Source organism: Zosterops lateralis (assembly GCF_965231275.1).
Source record: "Zosterops lateralis genome assembly, chromosome: 17".
Lineage (NCBI taxonomy): Eukaryota > Metazoa > Chordata > Aves > Passeriformes > Zosteropidae > Zosterops > Zosterops lateralis.
In genome coordinates this window covers 10,742,133-10,764,494 of record NC_139777.1, presented here as the reverse complement: position 1 = coordinate 10,764,494, position 22,362 = coordinate 10,742,133, and the positions used below count along the sequence as shown (strand labels likewise).

Genomic DNA, 22,362 nt, shown 5'->3' with positions numbered 1-22,362 from the left:
TGCCATTCCCTTGGCAATGCCCCTGGGAGAGGCTGGGGAATTCCCAGTGGCCTCAGGACTAAGGAGGATGGGAGGGTTTTGTAATAAACTGTGGTGAATGACTGGAAAAGGGATGCTGTAAAAACCCAGGGAATTAAATCCCACTGCAGCTGGGTTTGCTCTGCTTGGTGCCACCTGTAACTACTAATGGAGTAACTAATAAAGGTGTAATTAATAATGGCCATTTAATCCTCAGATGCTTTCAGTGAATATTTATCAAGCTCCAAAGTCACTTCCTGTAAATATTAAAAACCTTGGGAAATTCAAGCACTTCAGTAATTCCCTCAGAGTGGGCACTTAAGTCCCATCAAAATTCACTCCTGTACTCAAATAAATATTGTCAGGGAAAAATATTCACCTGTTTGGATTTTGTGGGGTAGAAACCCAAGGCAGGAGCAGCAGATGAGGATCCCTCCCCTCTTCTCAGACTGGCTGGTCCTAGGGAAGCCCAATTCCCTTGGTGTTTACAATTCCCTCAGCCCTTGGATGTGCATTGGCATGACCAGAGTCTCCTCACCATGAGATGGAAAGTTCAGCTCACACACAGCAGTTACACAAGAACAAGGCTGAGTTTGAAGCCTGGATTGAAAATCAAATTTGCTGGGAGCAAACTGGCTCCAAGGAAAGTTGTGCACCTGCTGGGGAGCTGGGATACAGCCAGGAGGGCTGGACATGGACAAGGTGTGTCCAGGAGCCTCAGGTATCTGTTCTGTACATCCCAGGCTCCTGTCGAGATCAGGGACAGATGTTGTGTAGGAAAATTGAACTTTATGTGCTATTCTGTCCTCACTGGGGCCATTTTTCCCAGGGCAGTGCCATTTTCCAGCTGGGAATGCCTCATTCCAGGCTGCCTGTGGACAGACACTGCACCAGTTTAACCAGTTCAGTTTGTCATGGATTTCAACAGCAGGAACTGCTTCTGCTCATGCTGAGGGTTTGAGACCTTTATAACTTTTACTGTGATACAGAAACAAAACAATCTCACAAATCAGATGGAATTGACTCAAGAAGTGTTTGGGATTTAAGGGAATTGCTTTAGCTTTGGGCTTGGTTCAAAGAGGAATTCCTGGCTCCCTGCTCTGAAGCAGGATGGGATTCTCCCCCCTGCCCACTGACAGCTCCACCTGCTCTGGGTGATTTGCTGAGGTTTGCCCCTCCTGGGCACACCAAGGTGTGTGACAGGAGGCCTGGGCCCATTGCGTGCTTTTTTACCTGCTGAAAATAATTCTGCATGAGAAGAGGAAGGAATGTGGCAGTGATGGGCCAAGCCCTGCCCTGGTGTCACCCAGCAGTGGGTTCACTGGCCAGGGGAGCTGTTGGAGCAGGTGGCAGAGGAGCTGAGCCCACACCAGGCTGCTCTTGTACCTTGGAATACGGAATCCCAGGTTGTGCTGGGAGCTGTCTTGGCAGAGAACTACTTTAAAAATTCATGAAGAGTTCCCTCCCAGCCGTGCTCTGCACAGACTATGAGCTCATAACTGTGCTCTGCTGGCTGCTGAAACCCGAGAGGGCTCTGTTACCCCTCCCCGGCCTTCCCAGCTGACCCAGCCCAGGGATTGCTCGGCTGCTGTGAGAAAACAAAAGGGCCAGAGGGGAACTGTGCCGGTTTCCTGCCCACAGGAGGGGACAGGGAATTTCCAGGGAGTTCACAGCACCCTTCCCTTTCCGTGCAAACACCGACCGGGGGCAAAGCAGATCTTGTAGAAAGGATAAAAACACTCCTTGTCAAAAAATGGAGGCGTTCAAGGATAGCAATTACACCACAAAATGTAAGGCTTTGACAAATCCCTACCCTCAAATAAGGAATTCCAGTTCTGTACAGGGAATTCTGGCTACAAAACTCCAAAACTTCACCCTCGGCTCATGCAAAACATCCAGTTTGGAACTACAAAAGTGAAGCAAACCAGGAACAAGGCAGGATTTGGGGCACCAGACCTGCTCTGGTTTCCACTTGGGAAGCACCACAGATGTGCTTGTTCCATGCTGGGCAGGACAAGTCCTTTAACATTTTTTGCTGACTGTTTGGAGCCCCTGAGGAGAGTAATCCCCTGGGAGCTCTGAGGTTTGGGAATTTTTACAGACAAGCCTGTCCACGGAGGGTTGGGACTGAGGGAGATCAGCCAGTCCCTGCACTGGGGCTGATCACAGATTTGGGGGCTCTCCCGAGGTGAGGAGGACAGAACTTCCTTTCCTTTTCCTTGGCTGTGCTGTTCCAAGGGAATTGGAACACTGGGAGCAGCCTGAAGGCTGCAGCCCCCAACAGCCAGGGCAGCAGGAGAGCCAAGGGCAGTGCCAGCTGTGCACAGGGAAAATGGAATAATGCCTATTCCAGGTGAGCACTACATTACATTCAGAGCTGATAAAGGTGAGGAATATCTGGGAGAGCCTCTGAGGGATGTGACCCAGCCTGTCCCCAGGGCAGAGCTGCAGGGGGTGTCCCCTACAGCCAAGTGTCACATCCCTGGTTCCTGTTCAAGTGGGACTTGGGTGATTCCATGCACACAATTTCACTCCCACATTCCAGGGATTTCTAGAAATTGATATTTTCAAGGCTCTGCCTAGCACTGGCAGCACTGCTGGAATCAGCTGAGGTTCCTCCTTTTGTTAGAATGGAGACTTCTGTTTCTGTAGGAGACTGAGCTGGGAAGGGGTTCAGGATGCTGAGGATTACTGAGCATCAGGCCAAAAATGGCAGGAAAATGTTTCATTGGTCCCTGTGGCTCTGAGACCATCCAAAGGGTATGGACAGACAAACTACACAGAGCTACACCACCCCTCCCAACACTGCACATCACCCAAGGCAGGGCAAGGCTCTTCACTAGGAACAATCTGCTCTTCCAGCAGAGCCCTTGCTGCTGTTTGGGAATGGACTTGGATCAATAACAGCCAGGAAAATGTGTGCAGGGGTTCAAAACACTGTGGTGAATATTTGATAAAGGGAGAATTTAGCTTTCAGATTGCTTAGAAACCTTTCTCCTGCAGCAGTGGAAAATGCAAGGTCTGACTGTCCACAGTGGCCACTCTTCCTGGGCTGGGCGAGGGGTAGGAAGTATTTTTAAAAATAAGGAGCCAAATTTCCTTTAGAAATCGGGTTCTAACATTCCTTTATGCCTTTGAAAATGCCCTCCCTGGCATGGCAGGGTCAATTTTCTGGTGCAAATATCTGAAGGTAGGAAAAATGTTTCTAAAAAACTGTGCACAGGTTGCTGTTATGTGAAAGGTACCCGAATTCTGACAGGTAGTTTTGGCTGCAAGGAAAAAAGTGCTCAGTACTAGACTGAAAAAAGCCCTTTGACTTCTAAGGCCAAGTTCTCCTGTTATCCCCTGTTCTAGTGATCTGTCTGGATAAGAGTTCTCTTCCCTGGTTCACGGGATTTGGGACTAAATAAATCACCATGCAGGAGAATTCCCAGCTCTGGAGCTGCAGAAGTGCTGCTCTAGCAGACTTTGATGTGCACACTGCAGTGGAAAGGGCCCTGTGTCCTTTCCACCTCAGTGCCTGCTGCTTCCCAAGCTCCACACTGTCAAAAGAAAAAGAACTGCTCCAAAGAAAAGGAGTTTTATAAACTTCTGGGGTAGATTATTTGTTTTGTCTTAGTTTCTGCAGAGATTGAAAGAAAGAAAAAAAAAATAGCACCTTCTCAACAAGTCTTATTTTTTGCTATCTTGTGTATAAATATCAATAACCAAAATAGATCTTTCCTTGTCCCACGTTTCATTTCAGAACATCCTCTTGGGGAAACTGTAGCACCACAAGAGAGGCAGTTTAGCCCCAGACAAATATTAAATGTAGCACCAGAGAAACTAAAGTCATAGGAAAGCTGCTCTCCCCCGGTGCCAGAGCATGAATATTTACACACACAAACTGCTGTCCGAGCCCGCTCCCCGCCACGCCTGGGCCGTGCCCGCGCCGCAGCACGCTTGGAATTCTCAGGATTGCTAATCTGGGTGTAGAGATTCCTCCTCATCCTGCTGCACAAACGGGCCAGCAGGGCAGTGGGTGGTGTCCAGCAGGGCCAGCAGCAGTGCCAAGGCTGGGCCTGCAGGAGTAGGGCTGCTGACAGCAGCGATCTACAGGGAATGTCGCTTACGCTCTCGACAAGGCATGCACGCGTCCACGTCTGCATACACAGGGGTTACATTCTTCTATATATAAGCAGGTTTTGTGTCTCTGGTTTGCTGCTGGGCCCTTGAACAGCTCCTTCCGGGCAAATCCTCCTTCTCACGTCGCCCAAAGCACTTCCAGCATCTCCCACTTCTTTCTTTCTCTCCACTCTTCACAGCTGCTGCTCAGGCTCTGGATTCCCTGGAGGAAAAGGGGAAACAATTTTCTCCAAGGGCACAGGGTTTGCTCCAGCCTAGGAAAGCAAAAGAATGGGGTTGGGTGTTAATTATGTTGATGCACTGGGTACAATAAAAGCTTCTTTTAAATTTATGCTTGAACCCTCCTACTAAATTTACAGACAAGAAGAGGTGCGGAATTTATGGGGAGGATGGTTTGTGGCTCAGACAGGGGATGGTGCCTTTGGCCCTGGGTACTGCAGAGTCCTGGGAGCTCTCCTCCTTGCCAGGCTCCTTTTGGGTGCTCTGGCTTCATCTACATCGTGTTAACAAAAATGTGAACTTTTAGGGAAGCCATTAAATTTGTTCCAGGTAGGCAGTGGGGTGCAAGGAATATCACAGGAGACTGCAAGAACTCACTCATTCCTGTCTCTGCCACTGATTAGATTTGTGGCCTCGGGCAAACCACTGCTTTCACTTCTGCTGGAAAATGAGGGCACTAATAACTTCTTTGCCTCACAGGTGGGCTGCGAGCCTTAATTAATAAAGCGCTCAGAGAAAGGCACCCATCTAAGTGCAAATTAGCAGGAGAGGTGCCCAAGGGGCATCTGCGATGAAATTCCCATGTCCCAGCGTTTATCCCGCAGTTTGTTGATAGCAGCCCTGGCTGGGGCAGATGCCGTGGATTTCTCGTTGGCAGGCTGTGACAGTGAGAGATCCTAGGAAAACCTGCACGGAGAAATCTCTGCCGGCCGCAGGGATGAGGTGATTTCACCGCTGGGAGAAGGGGGGGAGGCGCTGCCGGTGCAATTGCAGCAGCCATGAAGTCACAGAGTAATTAGGGCTGGCCAATAGCTCCGGGGCAGGTCCTGAGCCGCCCCGCTCCGGAATCCCTCCCGGCTGTCCTGCCCTGGTCATGCCAGCGGGAGGGTAGCAGGAGACAGCCTTGGGATGGGCTGAAGCTCCAGGGAAAGAGGTAAATTCTGGTGCTGCCACGGACTCTGAGCACAACCACAGAGTATCCCGAGTGGAAGGGATCCACAGGGATCATCAGTCCAAGTTCTGACCCCAGGACACCCCAGCAATGCCTCCCTGTGCCTGAGAGCTGAGCCCAAACGCAGCTCGGGGCTGTGACCTTTCCCTGTTCCAGCCACCTGGAATGGCTCTGGTTCCTCGGCAGAAGACTGAACCGTGTCTGCTTTATCCCAGATCCTGCCAGCTGTGCACAGGATGTGGCAATTCCAGCCTCTCCCTCCCTCATTCCCAGCATTTTCTAGTTTCAAGGAACCCGAAGCGACAGTGGGAATAGCTGGAAGGAGGAAGGCCGGGATGAAGCACATTTCCAGTCTGGCTGTGATCAAGGCTGTCAGCCCCATCCCAGGGCTGCTGCAGCTCCAAGCTCCATCTCCCACATCCCACCTGCCCTCTGGAAGTACTGGAGTATCCCAAAGTGGTTTAGCAGAGCTGTGCTTGGCTTTTTTGGCAGAAGGTAAATAGGAGAGGTGTTTGCTGTGTGGGAAGGGACAAAGACAGCTACACAAAAGCAGCAGCTGGGCACGGGGACTCAATGCAGGGATAGCCCAGGGCTTGGAATGTGCCTCTGCTCAGCCTCGGGAGCTGCATGCCTGGGACACAGCCCTTCCTGCCTCCCCGTGTGCTCAGGGACAGACACACAGCAATAGTGGATTCTCCAGACCTGGGAAACATCACCAGGAGGGGATTTGGGCACCTGCACTCCCCACACAAGATGCCAGAATTCCCCAGAGCAGGGCACAGCTGGGGCTGTGAGTGTGGCACTGTACACAGCAGGAGGATGTGGCTGCCTCCGCTCCAAGAGGTGAGATATTTACTCAAGTTACACTGGAATAAATAGTTCAGGAGTTGATTAAAGGATTTCCTCCACACCAAACTATTTAATCCTTATTTATTATTTCTCCTGTAGCAGCACTTCCAGCTGCCAAGCTCTGAACCCTTGTCCTGCTGTGCCACCCTTGGCTGGCAACAGATCATCCGTGGTGTCACTGTGCTTTACAAACTGTCTCTCTGTGTCACTTAACGTATAGAAAATCTATAAAAACCTGTAAAAGTTGATAAATCCTAGAACATCTTGAACTCCAAGCGATAAATCTGCTGCAGGGCAAGCAAAGAGCTCAGCACAACGTTTATGCATCTCGCAAGCCCCATTCTAAGGGCTTAAATGGCTCTTAAGTTTTGCATCAGCCTCGTGCTGGCCTTCTGCAGGAAGGTGAATTTCATGGAAAGAATAAAAGAGAACCCCAGAATCCTGGCCCTGAGCCCATCTCTCAATAAACCAATTTTGAATATCCTAGGCTGTGTTAAAGCCATTTCTGGGTGCATATTGGCTGCATTGCCAGTATCTGACTCATTAATGGAATATACTTTGAGCCAATTCTGATCTCATTTACAGCACCGTAAATCCAGGGCAACCCAATTGACTCCAGTGGAGTTACTCCAAATTTCCCACAATAGGCACTCAGCAGACAGAGCAAAATTTGGTACTTTGGGTCTGAAAAAGGCTGAGGAAAGCCAAACTACATCCCATTTGTACTGGGGTGGATAGTAAGTTGGAAAGAGAGCCAGCATATCCCTTCTGTAGAGCTGCTGAAAAATTGATCATTTTATACGCCATTCTTGAAAGGCTGAAACTTTGGGGGAAACTGTCCACAACTATCACCATTTTAATTTCCTTATGAAATAAAAGGAATTATGGCTGAGTGCCTGTATGAAAAATTGCAGTGTCTATTGGAAACATGGATGGGAGTTATAAGAAAGAATTCACTTCCTCTGACATTTTTTCATGGGAACTGCCATTCCCTTTGGTGATGTATCTGTCTGTGCCCAGGAATTCAGGGAGAGACAAATTTTGCTCAGAAAGTCGCTCTCAACCATTGCACAAATGAAGCAATAAGGTTATGAGACAACAAATGGCTTTGGTTGCAAACCCACCTCAGCCAACCTCGCCACATCCCGGTGCTTCACCACACACAGGCTGCTCCATTTCCCAATTATCTGGAATTCTCCAGCCTTATCCCACAGCTTTACCAAAAAAAACCCAAGCTGCTTTTCTCATGGATGCTGAGTGGGATGGGCATGAAATGACTCAGGTAGGGGGTCCTGTGTCTCTTAGCACTTCTCGGAGTGATCTTTATTCAGGGAGGGGAGGAGAAGCCACCTTTGGGCAGCACTTTTGGGAAGCCAGAGCAGAGTTTGAGCTCCCGGCTCCGGCAGCAGCTGGAAGAAGGAGTTCTGCTCACAGCTACTGTGTCAGCATGGAACTGCTCCATTTAAATGGATTACAGGGGCCACTCGCTTGGCACACGTCCCACCGCTAATAAACAAAATAACAGTTATTGATATATTGAAAGGGAAAAATAGATCCAAGGGCTTGGATCGCTGAGGGCACGCTGGAGGCAGGGACTAAACGAGGCACAATCGCTTCCGTCCTCGCAGCAGCAGCTTAATGAGGGAACAAGGGCTGGGCAAGAGCCCTGTCAAATTCCCAAGCAGCCCCATCCGTGTACACTCACACTTCATTAGCATCTCCGCGGGAGATGGAAGGGGAACTTGGAAGACCAAGAAACAATTGAGAGGGGGCTCAGGAGTACTAGGAATGAACGGGGAAGAACTGTGTGTCCGAGAGATCTTTGCATAGGAAGACCAGGCAAAGACCAGGGAACCCAGACAGTAAAAAAAATACATTTGGGCTCCAATCCTCCCACAAAGACTGTCCTGCTTGGCCTGAGGCCACCTGTGGAATGAGCCATTTCTGGGCTGCTGTTTGTTTGTGCAAACTCTGATGCTTGTTTGTCGGGAGAGTTAATGCTGAAGGTTTTCTTTATTCAATTTAACTGTGAGGCTGGGGCCAGGGTGGCAGGGACCTTTGGCTTTTTTGAGCAGGATGCTTGCCACTGGGAAGGGCTGGCTTTTTCCTGATCCAGGAGGATAAACAACAGAGCCTGCCTCTTTGTGTGAGGGACACACACGGGGTGCACGAGGCTGGATGTTTGTCCTGGTGCAGAACCAGCTCTCTGCATCTCCACTGCCTCTGGTCCTTCGTTTGCTCTGTTCTCCTGCACAGCTCAGTGGGACATCTCCAGAAATCTTATCAACCCAGTTTTAATACAGATAATTAACTGCACTGAGACTTTGGACAGAGTGGCTCTGCATGAACCTCGCAGCAAACAGTGGGGGGAATTCCTGGCAACACAGTGGGCACGGAACCAGACTGATGGAGCTGGCAGGGACAAGTAGGGTTTGATTTTAATACACTGCCACTCCTGAACTAACAGAGCGAAATACAAGTGACATTGTATGCCAAACTGGCACCTGACAACTATACTTCATGCCCTGGTTGGATGTTTCAAGGTGATGTCAGATTACATATTACAGAACTGCCAGTTGCAAAGCACCCGTCCCCAAAGCCCGAGCACGGTCCGCAGATGTGAGCTGGTCACACACAGCGGCCCCAGTCCTGCTCTCACTGGCATCACCCAGGGCTGTGGGAGCAGGAGGGCTCCCTGGAGCACAGGATTGTTCCCTGAGCTCTGCTGTTGTGTAAAGCCACAGAGCTGGGGGAACAAGCTGAGGGAACCTTCTGCCTCAGAAGCCATACGCACGCTCACAGCAGCTAATGCTGCTGCCTCTTGAAAAAGCAGGAGGGGAACTCGAGGAATAACCCAAGCTGAAACTGGCTTTTTCCTCTTTTCCCCATTCCTTCTGCAACCACCAGATCATGAGACAAAGGCTGACTCTGCAGGGCACTCATTAACTGTACAAGTTACTCTCCTCTTACCAGCCTTTCCATGACATCCCAAGATCACAAGTGGTTAGAGGCTGGACTTCCCAGCTTGTTGCAGGACAATGTTATTGTCACTGCAGAGTTCTCTGAGGATGGCAGGAAAATGCCTGTTTTGTTCAGAAATACTCTGCTGAGGTAATCAAACACTGTCTTACCTTATCTCAAAGGCTAACCCAGCTCACTGCACTGTCACTGGGGCTCTGAGACACTGCAGACTGTCAGAAACCTCAGAAACTGGTGGAAGCAAATTACTGCTCAGGATGAAAAGATTATTAATGGCCAAAATAACCCAGGAACTGAGGTGTAGATGACACAGTTAATTATTCTGGGCTTGCATTGTATTTTCATCTGCAGCTTGGTCACTTGTGCCTTAGAAACGTGGCAGGAGTGGGACAGGTTGCACACAGGGACAGCCAGGAGAGTGTCACAGCCAGGAGAGTGTCACCATCTCACACCTTTATCCCTGAAACCGCTTCCCATCCCACTCCAGGAGCTCCTTTTAAGCTTTACATGTGTATTTGTGTCCAGGAGCATTTGGAGGCAGCTCAACACTGTCTGTGACAGCCTTTGAAGCCGTGGGCAGGACGTGCTGCCCATGGAATTCGCCTCGGAGGCGCCCAGGATAAGGCTTGGCTTTTCCACAGCCTCTCATCAAAGCCACTTATAAGCAACTGGTGGGCAGAAATGGAAGTGAGGACTCCAGGAGCAACAGCAGAAGAGATTGGGGAAAAGAATAGTGTCTGCCCAATAAACCTTCACAAAAATTAATACTCCAAACAGCTATGGCCTCGTGGGATTGCCAGGAAGTCTGGGCTCAGTGTGTGCATGGACCACCGGGGCCAGCTAACAGGCTCCTCTGCCAGCCCTGCTCACCTGCCACCTTCTCTGCTTGGGATGGAGTCCCAGACTGGGCAGGGAGGATTTTCCCTGGCTTGTTAGAAAGAAAAAGGACATTTGAGACATTAGATAAGGGAGATCAGTGCAGCTCCCCCTTGGATTTCAACTCTGTTTGAGCTCAGAGAGGCCAGCAAGGCAGACGGGTGGGTTTGCTTCCAAACACTGGAACCAAACTCGCCACAAACTGATGGGGAGGGAGAGATGTGTTTGCTCTGCTCCTGACCACAGCCCCACACCACTGACACCACCTCTGAGGGATCTGCTGGGCACAGCCCTGCAGGCACCATCCAGTGCCTGCTTTTATAGAAATTGAGGCTTTGATTCACCAAAACCCCACAGTTGTCTGTTTTTGTTTTGAAGAAAGCTTTCCAAAGGTGACCAGCAGAACCTCCCGCCAGACGCAGCAGTGGTGGCTCAGAGGGATGACAACAATGCCCCCCCCAGTGTGCACACACACAGTGCAAACACACAGACCTGCTGGAAAATCTCATTTTTACACTCTCTGATAACCTGACTTCCCCCCCACACTACCCTATCCAAGCCGGTGGGATACCAGTGCACGCTGAAAGTTAGACATGCACTGAAATTGTTCCTGAACACAGACAGACACTGGGGGGTGTTTATGATGCAATTTAAAGCACCAAAAGAGGAGCCCGTGCTCCTTAGGTCTGTGGCGACAAATCCACGACCCAAAGAACACTACAGAGCACCCAAAATCACTGAGGTGACCCCACATATGCCCAGTATCCCTGAGTGCTCCCAGGGCGGAGGGTGCAGAGCTGTCCCCACAAGCCCCAGAGCTGTCACCAGGATGACAACAACGAAGGTTATAGGACCAGGAATGCCCTGGTCACCTGCTGCTCATTTGCTCAGTGCCTCTGGAGCACAAAACCAGCAGTAACTGGACTTGGGTGCTTTTCCTGGCCAGTCCCCTCGGGGAGAATCCCCAGCACTGGGCAAGGTATTACCCAAAACACAGAGTCAATGTCCCAGGCTGCCCCACTGGACATTCCAGTGGGGACATTCCACCACTCAGTGACCTTACTGATGGATGCCCGTGGGTCTAAAGCTCACCAGGGAATGGCAGGGCACAGGGAAAGTTCCTCCACGCAAAAGAGAGCTGGAGGTTTGACAGGCTCGGGTGTGAGGAGCATCCTCCAGCTCCCGGGACAGGCAGCCGGGGCAACACGGGACCTGCTCGGCTCCCTCTGAGCTGCCCCCGCCGCTGCCGGGCACGGAGCTCGAACTGCCCCACCAGAGCACGGATGGCGCGGGCGGAGGGGAGCCACGGGAGTGGAAGCCGTGAAAAGTTTGGGGAAGGGGAAAGGGGGCGTTTGAGGAGTCCTGGGAAACGGGGAGAGAGGGAAAGTGGGGATGGAGAGGACATGGGGAGAGGTGAGAGCGACAGGTCGGTGCGACCCGGCACCAGGAGTCCAGGGAGAGGAAGAGAGGGGAAAGGAGAGGGAGAGGGATAGGAAAAGGAGAGCGATCGGCGCGACTCGGCAGCACGAGCAGCCCGCGGCTCGGCGCGCTGCCGCGATCAGCCCCCGCAGCCCGGCGAGGCGCGGGTACCGCGGACAGCGCGCCCGGCCGGGCCGGACCGAGCCGAGCCCCCACGCCCGCCCCCGCCGCCCGTCCCGCTCCGAGCCCCGCCGGCCGCCCCGTCCCGCGCCCACCTGTTGCGCGTCCCGCCTGCTCCCCGCTCCGTCCAGCGCCCCTCTCCCTAGAGGCTCCTCCTGCGGATCAGCCAGGCCAGCGCGGCCGCGGGCGTGAGCGCGCAGAGCAGCCCCGCCACGGCGGCCAGGCGGCGGGCGGCCGAGGGGCCGCGGCCCCGCGCCTTGCGCCGCTGCTCCAGCTCATCGCCCAGGCGGCGCAGGCGGGCGGCCACCCGGCGGGCGGCGGCCTCGGGCCGGGCGGCGCGGCCGGGGCCGCAGGGGCTGCAGGGCGCGGGGGGGCCGCGCAGCGCGCACGGGCACATGGCTGCGTCCGCTCGCCGCCGAGCCCGCCGAGTGTGCGGCGGGCGGGACGCGGGCGGGACACGGGGGGGACGGGGGGTTACATCATCCCCCGCGGGGCGGTGCTCGGCCGCGGGCGGAGAGGGGGGAGCCGGGAGACGGCGCGGGGGGGACGGCGGCTGGGTGGTGGGACGGTCTGGGGTCCGGCGGTGGTGTGGGAGTTCGGCGGGACGGCGGAGGGACGGGGGGTGGCGCGGGGATGGGGGGACGGCACAGGGATGCGGGTGATGGTGCGGGGATGGAAGGACATGGGGGGACTGAGGGGAACAGTGCTGGTGTGGTGGGACATTGTGGTACCCACGGAGGGGTGGGAGTTCAGTGGGACAGCATGGGAATGGATGGATGGATGGATGGATGGATGGATGGATGGATGGACAGACGGACAGTGTTGGGATGGAGGGGACAGCACGGGGATGCAGGGACACTGGCGATGGAATGACAGTGTGGGACAGGGAGGGGATGTGTGATGGAAGATTCTGGTATCCAGGGTGGGATATTGATGGGACAGCATAGGAGGGGGGGGATAGCAGGGGGATGAAGAGGACAGTGTGGGATAGAGGGGATAGTGGGGAAAGTGGGACAGGGAGGTCAGCGTGGGGATGGAAGAACAATTTGGGGATAGAGAGGACAATGTGGAACAGAGGGGACAGCGTGGGGATAGAGGGACAGTTTGGGATAGAGGGGAAGTGTGAGGAAGGTGTGAGATAGAGAGGATGGCATGAGGACAGTATGGGGACAGTGTGGGATAGAGGGGACAGTATGGGGACAGAGGGGACAGTATGGGGACAGTGTGGGGACAGAGGGGACAGTGTGGGGACAGAGGGGACAGTATGGGGACAGTGTGGGGACAGAGGGGACAGTATGGGGACAGTGTGGGGAGAGGACTGGGGGACAGAGGGGACGGCGTAGGGATAGACAGACAGTGTGAGGCTGCAGATGACTGTGGGCTGGAGGAGGGGACAGCGAGGAGATGCAGGGGGGCAGTGAGAGGATTACACAGAGCCGGAGCCGATTTCATCACCCACAGCATTACGGATTCGGATCACATTTCGGGTGGCCGAGGCAGCAGCGCGCAGCCCCCGGCACTGACCCGGGGCCCGGGGGCCTCCCTGGTTGCAGGGCACAGGAGCGGGGCCGGCACTCCCGGGCGGGGCTCCCTGCACACACCGGCCCTGGGGCGGACACGGGGGGCTCCCTGTGGGGCAGGAATCACCACAAATTGACCCGTTTCACCCCCGCTTTGCAGAGAAGCTGCTACGAACCTCCTGACAAATCATCCCAGCCCATCCACCCTCCCTGGGACAGCCCCATGTCCTGCTGCAGGGGCAGCTCCTGGTCTGCCATCCCACCAAGGGCCGGGCTCACCAGCATGTGCACCCCAGAGAGACCCCTCCTCTAAGTCCCTCCAAATGGTGGTTTGTAGGGAAAACAAGTCACAGAATCACAGACTGGTTTGGGTTGGAAAGGACCTTAAACATCATCCCATTCCACCCCTTCCCATGGGCAGGAACACCTTCCACCATCCCAGGCTGCTCCAAGCCCCAATGTCCAGCCTGGCCTTGGGCACTGCTAGGGATCCAGGAGCAGCCACAGCTGCTCTGGGCACCCTGTGCCAGGGCCTGCCCACCCTGCCAGGGAACAATTCCTGCCCAATCTCCCATCCAGCCCTGCCCTCTGGCACTGGGAAGCCATTCCCTGTGTCCTGTCCCTCCAGCCCTTGTCCCCAGTCCCTCTCCAGCTCTCCTGGAGTCCCTTTAGGCCCTGGAAGGGGCTCTGAGCTCTCCCTGGAGCCTTCTGTTCTCCAGGTGAGCACCCCCAGCTCTCCCAGCCTGGCTCCAGAGCAGAGGGGCTCCAGCCCTGGCAGCATCTCCTCCTCTGGCCTCACTCCAGCTGCTCCACATCCTTTCCATGTTGGGGACCCCAGGGCTGGGGCAGCTCTGCAGGTGGGGTCTCACCTGGGCAGGGCAGAGGGGCAGAATCCCCCTGTCCTTTCCTGCTGCCCACGCTGGGGGCTCAGCCCAGGGCAGGGGGTTCTGGGGTCCAGCACACATGGCCAAAGCATGGCCAGCCTTCACCCACCTGTCTTTTCCAGGGTTTCTACAGACAGGAGTTCCTCCCCTAAACGAGGTCGTTTGGGTTCTTCCTGGACACCTGCTCATGTTCATTAAGATGAGTTTTATATACAACACAGGCAGCAACAAGCTGTAGAGGAGAGAAACCAGCAAGTGGCCAGTGAGGAAGGTAAAGGTGGACACCAGGGTGGGGGTAACTGCACAAGCTGCTGCTGAGAGCAAGGGCTGTGTTTTACAGTCTGTTCTAGAGGGACCAGCTGTTTGACTTACTCCAACACATCACTTGCCTGTTCCATTTCCTTGAGGGCTCCACAGGAATTGTTCTGAAGACTTGAGTCCTCGTGGCCTCTCTGCTCCCCTGGGCAGCTGGACTGGCTGAAGCAGCAGAAGCTTTGCGGCCGTGGTTCAGCATCATTTGAACACAACCTCTGAGCACCAAGGTGTGTTGATATTGAAGAGGAAGTGAGCCAACTTCGTGTCCTCCCCAAAACGCCATGAAAGCAGCAGCTCTCGGGCTGCAGTGGCCGCAGGAGTTGGGAGCGATTCAAACACCAAAACCCCTTCCCAGCAGGTGCGGTGGGCATGGCAGCGGCGGGGCGACGCCTCGGCTTCAGACATGGCCAAGAGAAAGGACATAATGGCCTTAGAGAGGTACAGCGGTCACTCAGAGTGGTCACTTCCAGGGCAATAACCCTCTCGTGGGAGCGGCTTCTCCCCGCGGGGCCAGCCATGGCTGTGAGGGGCTGAGGGCTCCCAACGGGACCGGCCATGGCTGTGAGGGCTGAGGGCTCCAAGCGGGGCTGGCCATGGCTGTGAGGGGCTGAGGGCTTCCCACGGGACAGGCCATGGCTGTGAGGGGCTGGGGGCTTCCCACGGGACAGGCCATGGCTGTGAGGGGCTGAGGGCTCCAAGCGGGGCTGGCCATGGCTGTGAGGGGCTGAGGGCTCCCCACGGGGCCGACCATGGCTGTGAGGGGCTGAGGGCTCCAAGCGGGGCTGGCCATCGCTGTGAGGGGCTGAGGGCTCCCAACGGGGCTGGCCATGGCTGTGAGGGGCTGAGGGCTCCCAGCGGGGCTCACTGTGCCCAGCGGGACCCTAACCTGTCCCTGGCCATGGCTCAGGGCTCCCGGCGGGTTCCAAAGCCCAGACCGACCCTGCCGTTGCCCGGCCGCCCGCGGTTCTCCACAGCCAGGCCGGGCCCTCAGGCCGCCATCACCGCTCTCGTGTGGGGAGCACAAAGTGACAGCCCCGGCCCCAGCACCGGCTTCATTCCCGGCCGCATCCCCGGTGCCGGCGGCGGCGGAACCTTGTGGCGGCGGAACGCGCGGGCGCGGGGCGCGGTTTCCGTGCTGAGCCGGGCCGGCCCCGCCGCCATGGCCGCGGTGCCGGCGGAGCGGGAGCGGCCCCGGCGGCGGGAGGAGCGGGCCGGGGGCGCCAAGCGGCGGCGGCGGGATGAGTCCCCTCAGGAGCCACCGGAGGAGTCCCCGGAGATGCCGGCAGAGAGCCCGCGGGAGCCCCCGGCCGAGCCCGGGTACCTGGCGCTGGCCCGCGGGCTGCTGGCCGGCGGCTCCCCGGCCCGCCGCAGCCCGGCCCCCGCCCGGCCCGCCGGGGAGCCCGCGGGGGACGGAGCCGGAGATGGGGACGACCTGCTGGGACAGCTGATCCGAGACCTGGTAGGGCTGCGCGGGGCCGGGGGCGGCCCCGGGGCTGTGCCGGGACAGGCCGGGCCCCAGTCGGGAAGGCGGGCGGTGGGGCCGGTACCGGGGCGCGGTTCAGGGGTCGCTGGGAGGCGGCGAGCAAAGGGAACATTGAATTTGTGTTCCTGTGTGCTTGTTTATAACCTCAGCTTCTGCTTATACATCCTTTTGCGAAGTTTTAATCCTCTGAAAGCGGCTTGTCCCGTGTAATGGCACAGGGTGGGATGTTGGGGTGTCCTGTGCGGGGCGAGGAGTTGGGCTCGGTGATTCTCGAGGGGCCTTCCAACTCCAGATATTCCGTCACTCTATGGAATAATATTTTTTTTGTCCTCTTAAGATTTTTTGTTGTTTACTCAGGCAGTTTGATGCGGGTGCAGTAATTAAGGATATCCTGCCTTGTGACGCAGCAGTGTAGTAAGAAAACAAGCTTTACTTCCTTAAATAAAGGCGTTAATTTGGAAATAGTCTTAAATACAGTTCTGAACCAGATAAAAGTTATTTTGGTAAATCCTCTAAATGCCATAGAGATGTTATTTACAGTATAGGAAAACTAGGGGGGAAACTCATTTTCTTGTTTCTCACCAACCTCACTATGACTAATTACTCTTTGCTTAAAAAAATTAAAAGGAACAGATTAAATTTCTGTCTGCAAGGCACAAATTAATCCATTTACAGAATTAGTGCTCCATTAGAACACAGGAGCCCGAATCTGTCTCAAAGGGGCTGGTTGTATTTGAGTTTTGGACTCATTCCAGTAGACTTTTAGACAGACTGGTGCTGACTTAACATCCCTGCTTCCTTGTGCTGGGGGCAAGCTGCAGGGAGTTTTGGGGTGTGAGAAAACCTGGATCTGCCCCTAATGTTAGGATTGCATTAGAGTGGGATCAGTATGATCAGGAAGAACCTCAGGAAGATCCCAAATCGGGATTGTCCTCTGCCTCTCCTCACTTCCCTAACCCCATTCCTTTGTTTCTTTGTAGGTCTCTTCTATTGCTACTCTTCATTTAAACTTAGACCCCTTTGCAGCACCAAAGTAGGAAAAAAAGGCACTTCTGGGTTTATGTGAGGCAGGGTATAAATCCCCTTGCAGCTCAGATTATAAACAGCCTCTTTGGCTGTTCTTTGCTCTTTTTCCCTCCTTTCCTCGAGAGCACGGTCGGTGCTGAGCAGTGTCAGCACTGCTGTGTCTGCAGGCCCTCAGTCCTTGCAGGGAGACCTCTGTGTGCATCCAGCCAGCCCAGGATCTGCTGCCTGGACACGAGTCAGCTCCAGTTTGGAAGGAACACATCCATAGTGGTGCCTGAGCTCATAAACCTGGGGCTGCCAATCCCTGCCCAAGAGCTCCTATGATTTGTGTGGGCAGCCCGTGGCTCCAGAGCGGCTCTGTGGCTGCTGGAGGCACAGGGATCACACCTGGCCAGCCCAGAGCCTCCCTGAACATGGGCCTGGAGGGGCTCCCGTGGTGTTTTCCCTTGAGTGGGATTTACAGCACGTAAAAACAGAACACATCCTGTGGATCTGCAGTGGGGAGGGAGCAGGGAAGGGACAGGGCAGGGAAAAGGAGCTGTTTGTGCAGGGAAATTGTGGGTGAGGAGGGAGGGGAGCAGCAAGGTTGGCTGCAGGTCCTGCTTTAAGTAACTTTAGGACAAGTGGTGGTTGCAGTCTGTGCTCAAAACACCTGATGGGAACGTTGCCCGTATTTGTGTAGTCTAAACACTCGCCTAGTGTACAATATCTTTTGCTTTAAAACCCACACCAGCACTTATATTGTGATTTCCATGAGTTACTGCTTTAAATAAACCCAGGATATCCCTTCTCTTCTACTTTGGTACTGCAAATGGCCCAGATTTGAAGGAGAAGGAGCAGTTGTAGGAGAGACCTACAAAGAAACAAAGGCAGCAGGGTTAGGGAAGTGCCAAGAGACAAGAGACCATCCTGCTTTGGGATGCCTGAGCTTCTGAAGGCAAATAGTGAAGATGGGCTTTAACTGAGCAGCTGATTTTGTGCATGAGGATTGAGGGACAATGATCAGGAGCACCTGTGGGGGGACAGAAACCAGAGAAAACACTGGAGAGCAAAACTGATGACAGAAATGGCCAGAATCAGCTGATTTAGCTCCTTCTCTGTTATAGAGTATAAAAATTTTAAATATCTAGACAGGATAAGAGAGAAGATAACTCTGTGATAGCTGTAGAAAGAAGATGTAATAATTATGTAATTAAACCAAATAAAGTATATCTAGGAAAAATCTGTGTTGCATTTAGCTGTTAGCTTAAATTGATGGATTTGGCTTCAATTTTTTTGTTTGAGATGCACAATCAGTTAAAGGAGAAATGTTTCATATTAAAAAGACATTTTTTATGTTAGTAATGAAAGAAACCAACATTATCTCCATTCAATTTTATTTAAAATATTTATTCATTTTTCCATTGTATGGGATTGAAATCTTACAAGTGAAATTAGTAATGGACATATGTCTTCAACATGGTTGTTTATTGGGTCTTTTTGGCACTTCAGCCAAACTATTTTACTAGAACTTGTGTCTTGCCTTTCTCTGCCCTTTGAAGGGCCATGAAAGGGGGGAGAGGCAGAAGAACTTCTGATGTTTTCATGGAGCTGTGGTGGCCCTGAGGACACACCATTCCTTCTCCATACCATGGCAATTTCTGCTGTCAAACTGTGTGTTAAGGCAGACTCACAGATTATATTCTCTTTTTTCCTTTCCAGAATGAAATCAATGAGGTTCCTTTTTTCGATGTGCAGCTGCCCTATGAGCTGGCACTGAAGATATTCCAGTACCTGGGCAAGGCTGAGCTGGGGAGGTGTGCCCAGGTAAGTGCTGCTGGCAGTGTGATGCTCTGATACCATTTAAAACTGGCAGAAATAGTGGAAAAAACAGGCACCTCCATGTAGGGAAGTGGGGTGGCAGCCCAAGGAACTCAGCTGGTTGTGCTTTCACTTACAGGAGACAGTTCCAAAGCCGAATATTGAAAATGTAATGGTACATGAGCTGGATTTACAGCTGCACTTGAGCAGAGCTAAATAAAACATCTGTGGCTTGGGCAGCAGCAACGCTTTAAAGTTGAAAATAAATAGTACAAAGATATTTCGATTCAAGGGAGTGTTGTGAGGCATTTTTGCTTCAGGTGAGTATCTTGCAGCATTTAGAACTCAGCACCTGGCAGTGCTGAGGGCATGGCAAGAGCTGCTCCTCCCACTCTCCAGCCTGGGATTGAACCACAGACCCTGGAGCAGTAACTTTCTGTCTGTAGTGTTTCCATGTGAGGCTGAATTCTCAAATGACCCTGATTTCCTCCCCCCAGCCCTGCAAGGGGTTTATATTTTTCTTTTCTGATACTTTGAGATCATGCTCTCAGCAGGCTGTACTCAGACATGGGCCATAATTTATGTGTAGTTGTAAACTGCCTGTCTTCCAGAACTTTACTAACTGAAACACTCACTCTCACCTCATTCTGCTTAGGGTTGTTCAGCCCACACTGTTGGGCCTCTTTATTTCCTTTCTTCACACACTGAATGATGAACCTCCTCTCTGAATGAGTCTTCAAAGCAAACTTAATTGGCAAGTGCTGATTACCCTGTGAAATAAGCAGAATTATATTATATCCATTATATTTTGGATATAATTCCTATGGACTCTATTTAGGGTTCCAGGCTGGTGTTCATTAACTCTTATGTGCAAAGCACATCTTGCAACTTCACAAAAATCTACCCAAAACTGTTCTTGGTGTTACAGACAGTCTGAGGTATGGTTTGAGTGGGGGAAAAAATGTTAATGTGTGAAAACTGAGAAGTGACAGACAGGGTCTGTTGAGGGTGGTAAACTAAATTCAAATATTCTGCCAATGGCCCAGGCTTTGAAAGGAAATTGGGCTTTTAATGTTCACTATGAGCATGTTGTGGTGTTAAATAGCTACAAGTGGTTATTGCTTCAATCTTTGACTTGCTAATGCCTTTTAGGAACAGGGACTGTTTAAAGAAAATTAATTCCTCCTGCAGGGCTGCTCTTGCAGAGGGCAGAATTCTCTAGGATTATTTTTTGATGCTGTCCAGGACAGGGAAGCTTTCAGATATGCTCAAGTTTCTGTCCCTTGGGGTGGAGATATGCCATCAGTAAAGGCCACAGCCCATGACAGGGAACAGGGCTGCATTTTTGAAGTGGATTAGTTTAAGGTAATTCTTTCCCTCTCTTTCCCCCCCTCCTTAGGCATGATCAGTTTACCTTATGGCATAGTAAAAAGATTGGCTGCTGTAGGGCTGCTCCTTTTCCCTGTGCCTGGGGCTGCACTGGATTTCTCTCTCCTTCACTTGGCTTCTTAACTTTAACCTGTTCTCACAAGATGTGTTTTACACACACAATTTTCCACATTTCTCATTCTCCTCTTCCCAAGTCATTGTTCCTTTGTGTTAGCTGACAGGTAGCTGAGCATGTGCCCAGTGTTTTACAGGGCTTTCCCAATCAGATGAATATCCAGTGCAGAGCTGGCTTCTTTTTAACTGTTCAAATAAAAAGCAGAGCCATAAAAATAAATAGCATTTTCATTTTTCTCTTGATGGTTTTGTTTTTGAAGGGGGGGAGCCCTCTTCTGTTCCGTGGAACACCCTGCTGCTTTATGGTGTTATCCTAGAAAGATTTTTTTTTATTAAGGTGCCTTGGGATCTCAGTGAAATCGGGCCAGTTGGTGGAATTGGCATCATTATCTATGTGAGTGCCTTTGGAGGAAACCTGTTTGCTTAGCTCTTTATGCCAAATTGGTAACCAACTAACACGAGAGGAGCCTGACTGCAGAGCCTCTCTGAGATTTAATCACACCACAGACTGTCTGGAGAACTTTCATTTCACCTTGATATTTCCCTCTCCCTCGCTCTCCCACAGCTTTTTTTTGATTTTTGGAATTAGTACTGTAAACCACAACCTGTCTGGGTGGCACTGGAAATACAAAAGCCTGTAAATAAGAGTCCTCAGTGCCTGAGCTCTGCTGGCTCTGCCGCAGGGGGGTGACATTCAGTAGCATCCACCAGACCAGTCCCTGCTGATAGCCCAGGTTTGGAATTCAAGGAGAAAAGTATCCAGGGGTTCATGTAGCACAGAAGAGGCCAGAGAAATGCAGAATTTTGTCCTGTGAGCACTTTTTGATTGTGTTCTGACTGTGGGCAGAAATATCTGTGCCATGAGTGACTCTCCTGTGAGTGTGAGCAGGTTTGGGACAGTCACTCCTTCCTCCTGGTCAGGATGTAGAGGGAAAGGAAAAACAATCCTTTGGGACACCACAGATGTGACAAACTGAAATGTCCTCGTGTGATTTGGGGTCTGTAGATACAATAGTTTTACCCATGGCCTGGGGACCTGGCCTTTATGGTACAACTTGGTGATGAGCGGATGTGTTTGAATTCAGCAGCACTGAATTCTGGCAGTTTTGTTTCTGAACAGATGAGTGAGAAATTCCCTTGACCTGTTAGGTTTTCATCTTAGAGAAGGTTTAGAAGTGTTTACCAACACAGGAATTGTGTATGTATCTAGGGCAAAGGAGACTGTTTCTAGGAATTTAGGAATGAATTGCCGTGCATAAATCAAGAATTTCAGCTGCTTGCCTCCAGGGCTTCTGGGATTGTCAAACTGTTGAGGCTTTAGTGTTTATACATTTACAAAAAGAAAATTGAATGTGGTTTTTTGAGCATGGTTTTGCATCAAGGTTGTTTATGGGTAAAAGCCATCATCCATCCTCCTTGTGATTCCCAGAGAGAACAGAGAGATGGATGGATAAGGATATCCATGCCTTGGGCTGAGCCCCCAGCGTGGGCAGCAGGAAAGGACAGGGGGATTCTGCCCCTCTGCCCTGCCCAGGTGAGACTCCAGCTGCAGAGCTGCCCCTGCCTGTGGGGTCCCCAACATGGGAAGGATGTGGAGCAGCTGGAGTGAGGCCAGAGGAGGAGATGTTCCCAGGGCTGGAGCCCCTCTGCTCTGGAGCCAGGCTGGGAGAGCTGGGGGTGCTCACCTGGAGAACAGAAGGCTCCAGGGAGAGCTCAGAGCCCCTGCCAGGGCCTAAAGGGACTCCAGGAGAGCTGGAGAGGGACTGGGGACAAGGGCTGGAGGGACAGGACACAGGGAATGGCTTCCCAGTGCCAGAGGGCAGGGCTGGATGGGATATTGGGCAGGAATTGTTCCCTGGGAGGGTGGGCAGGCCCTGGCACAGGGTGCCCAGAGCAGCTGTGGCTGCCCCTGGATCCCTGGCAGTGCCCAAGGCCAGGCTGGACATTGGGGCTTGGAGCAGCCTGGGACAGGGGAAGGTGTCCCTGCCCATGGCAGGGGTGACACTGGGTGGTCTGTAAGGTCTCTTCCAGCCCAAAACATTTTGTGCTCAGGGCTGTGAACAGAAAAGATGAGCAGCTTCCATCAGAATGGCTTTGGATTAAACACTTGGCACTATTTTTTGTACTGAGCTCAAAGTCCAGCTCGCTCTAATTGAGGCCCCTGGTCTCAGCAAATGAGCCTTGACTCTGCCTTTGTGTGTCTGGGGAAGAAAA

The 22,362-nt window shown here is 52.7% G+C and overlaps 2 protein-coding genes across 2 annotated transcripts in view; one reads left to right on the top strand and one right to left on the bottom strand.

Annotated features, from left to right (window-relative positions):
* Positions 1-4,333: 4,333 nt before the first annotated feature.
* On the bottom strand, positions 4,334-12,014 carry HRK (harakiri, BCL2 interacting protein; the record flags this gene model as incomplete). The annotated part of the gene is made up of 2 exons (XM_083873838.1): positions 4,334-4,397; positions 11,713-12,014. One exon carries the CDS (start codon positions 12,012-12,014, stop codon positions 11,760-11,762), a length of 255 nt encoding a protein of 84 aa, XP_083729964.1. The 3' UTR covers positions 4,334-4,397; positions 11,713-11,759.
* A 3,481-nt stretch (positions 12,015-15,495) lies between these two features.
* FBXW8 (F-box and WD repeat domain containing 8) overlaps positions 15,496-22,362 on the top strand; it is a gene marked incomplete at its 5' end in the record, with an annotated part of 51,963 nt that continues 45,096 nt past the window's right edge. Inside the window, 2 exons of the mRNA XM_083873952.1 lie at positions 15,496-15,795; positions 18,547-18,651. Coding sequence (XP_083730078.1) covers positions 15,496-15,795; positions 18,547-18,651 — 405 coding nt within the window. The remainder of the gene's footprint in view (positions 15,796-18,546; positions 18,652-22,362) is intronic.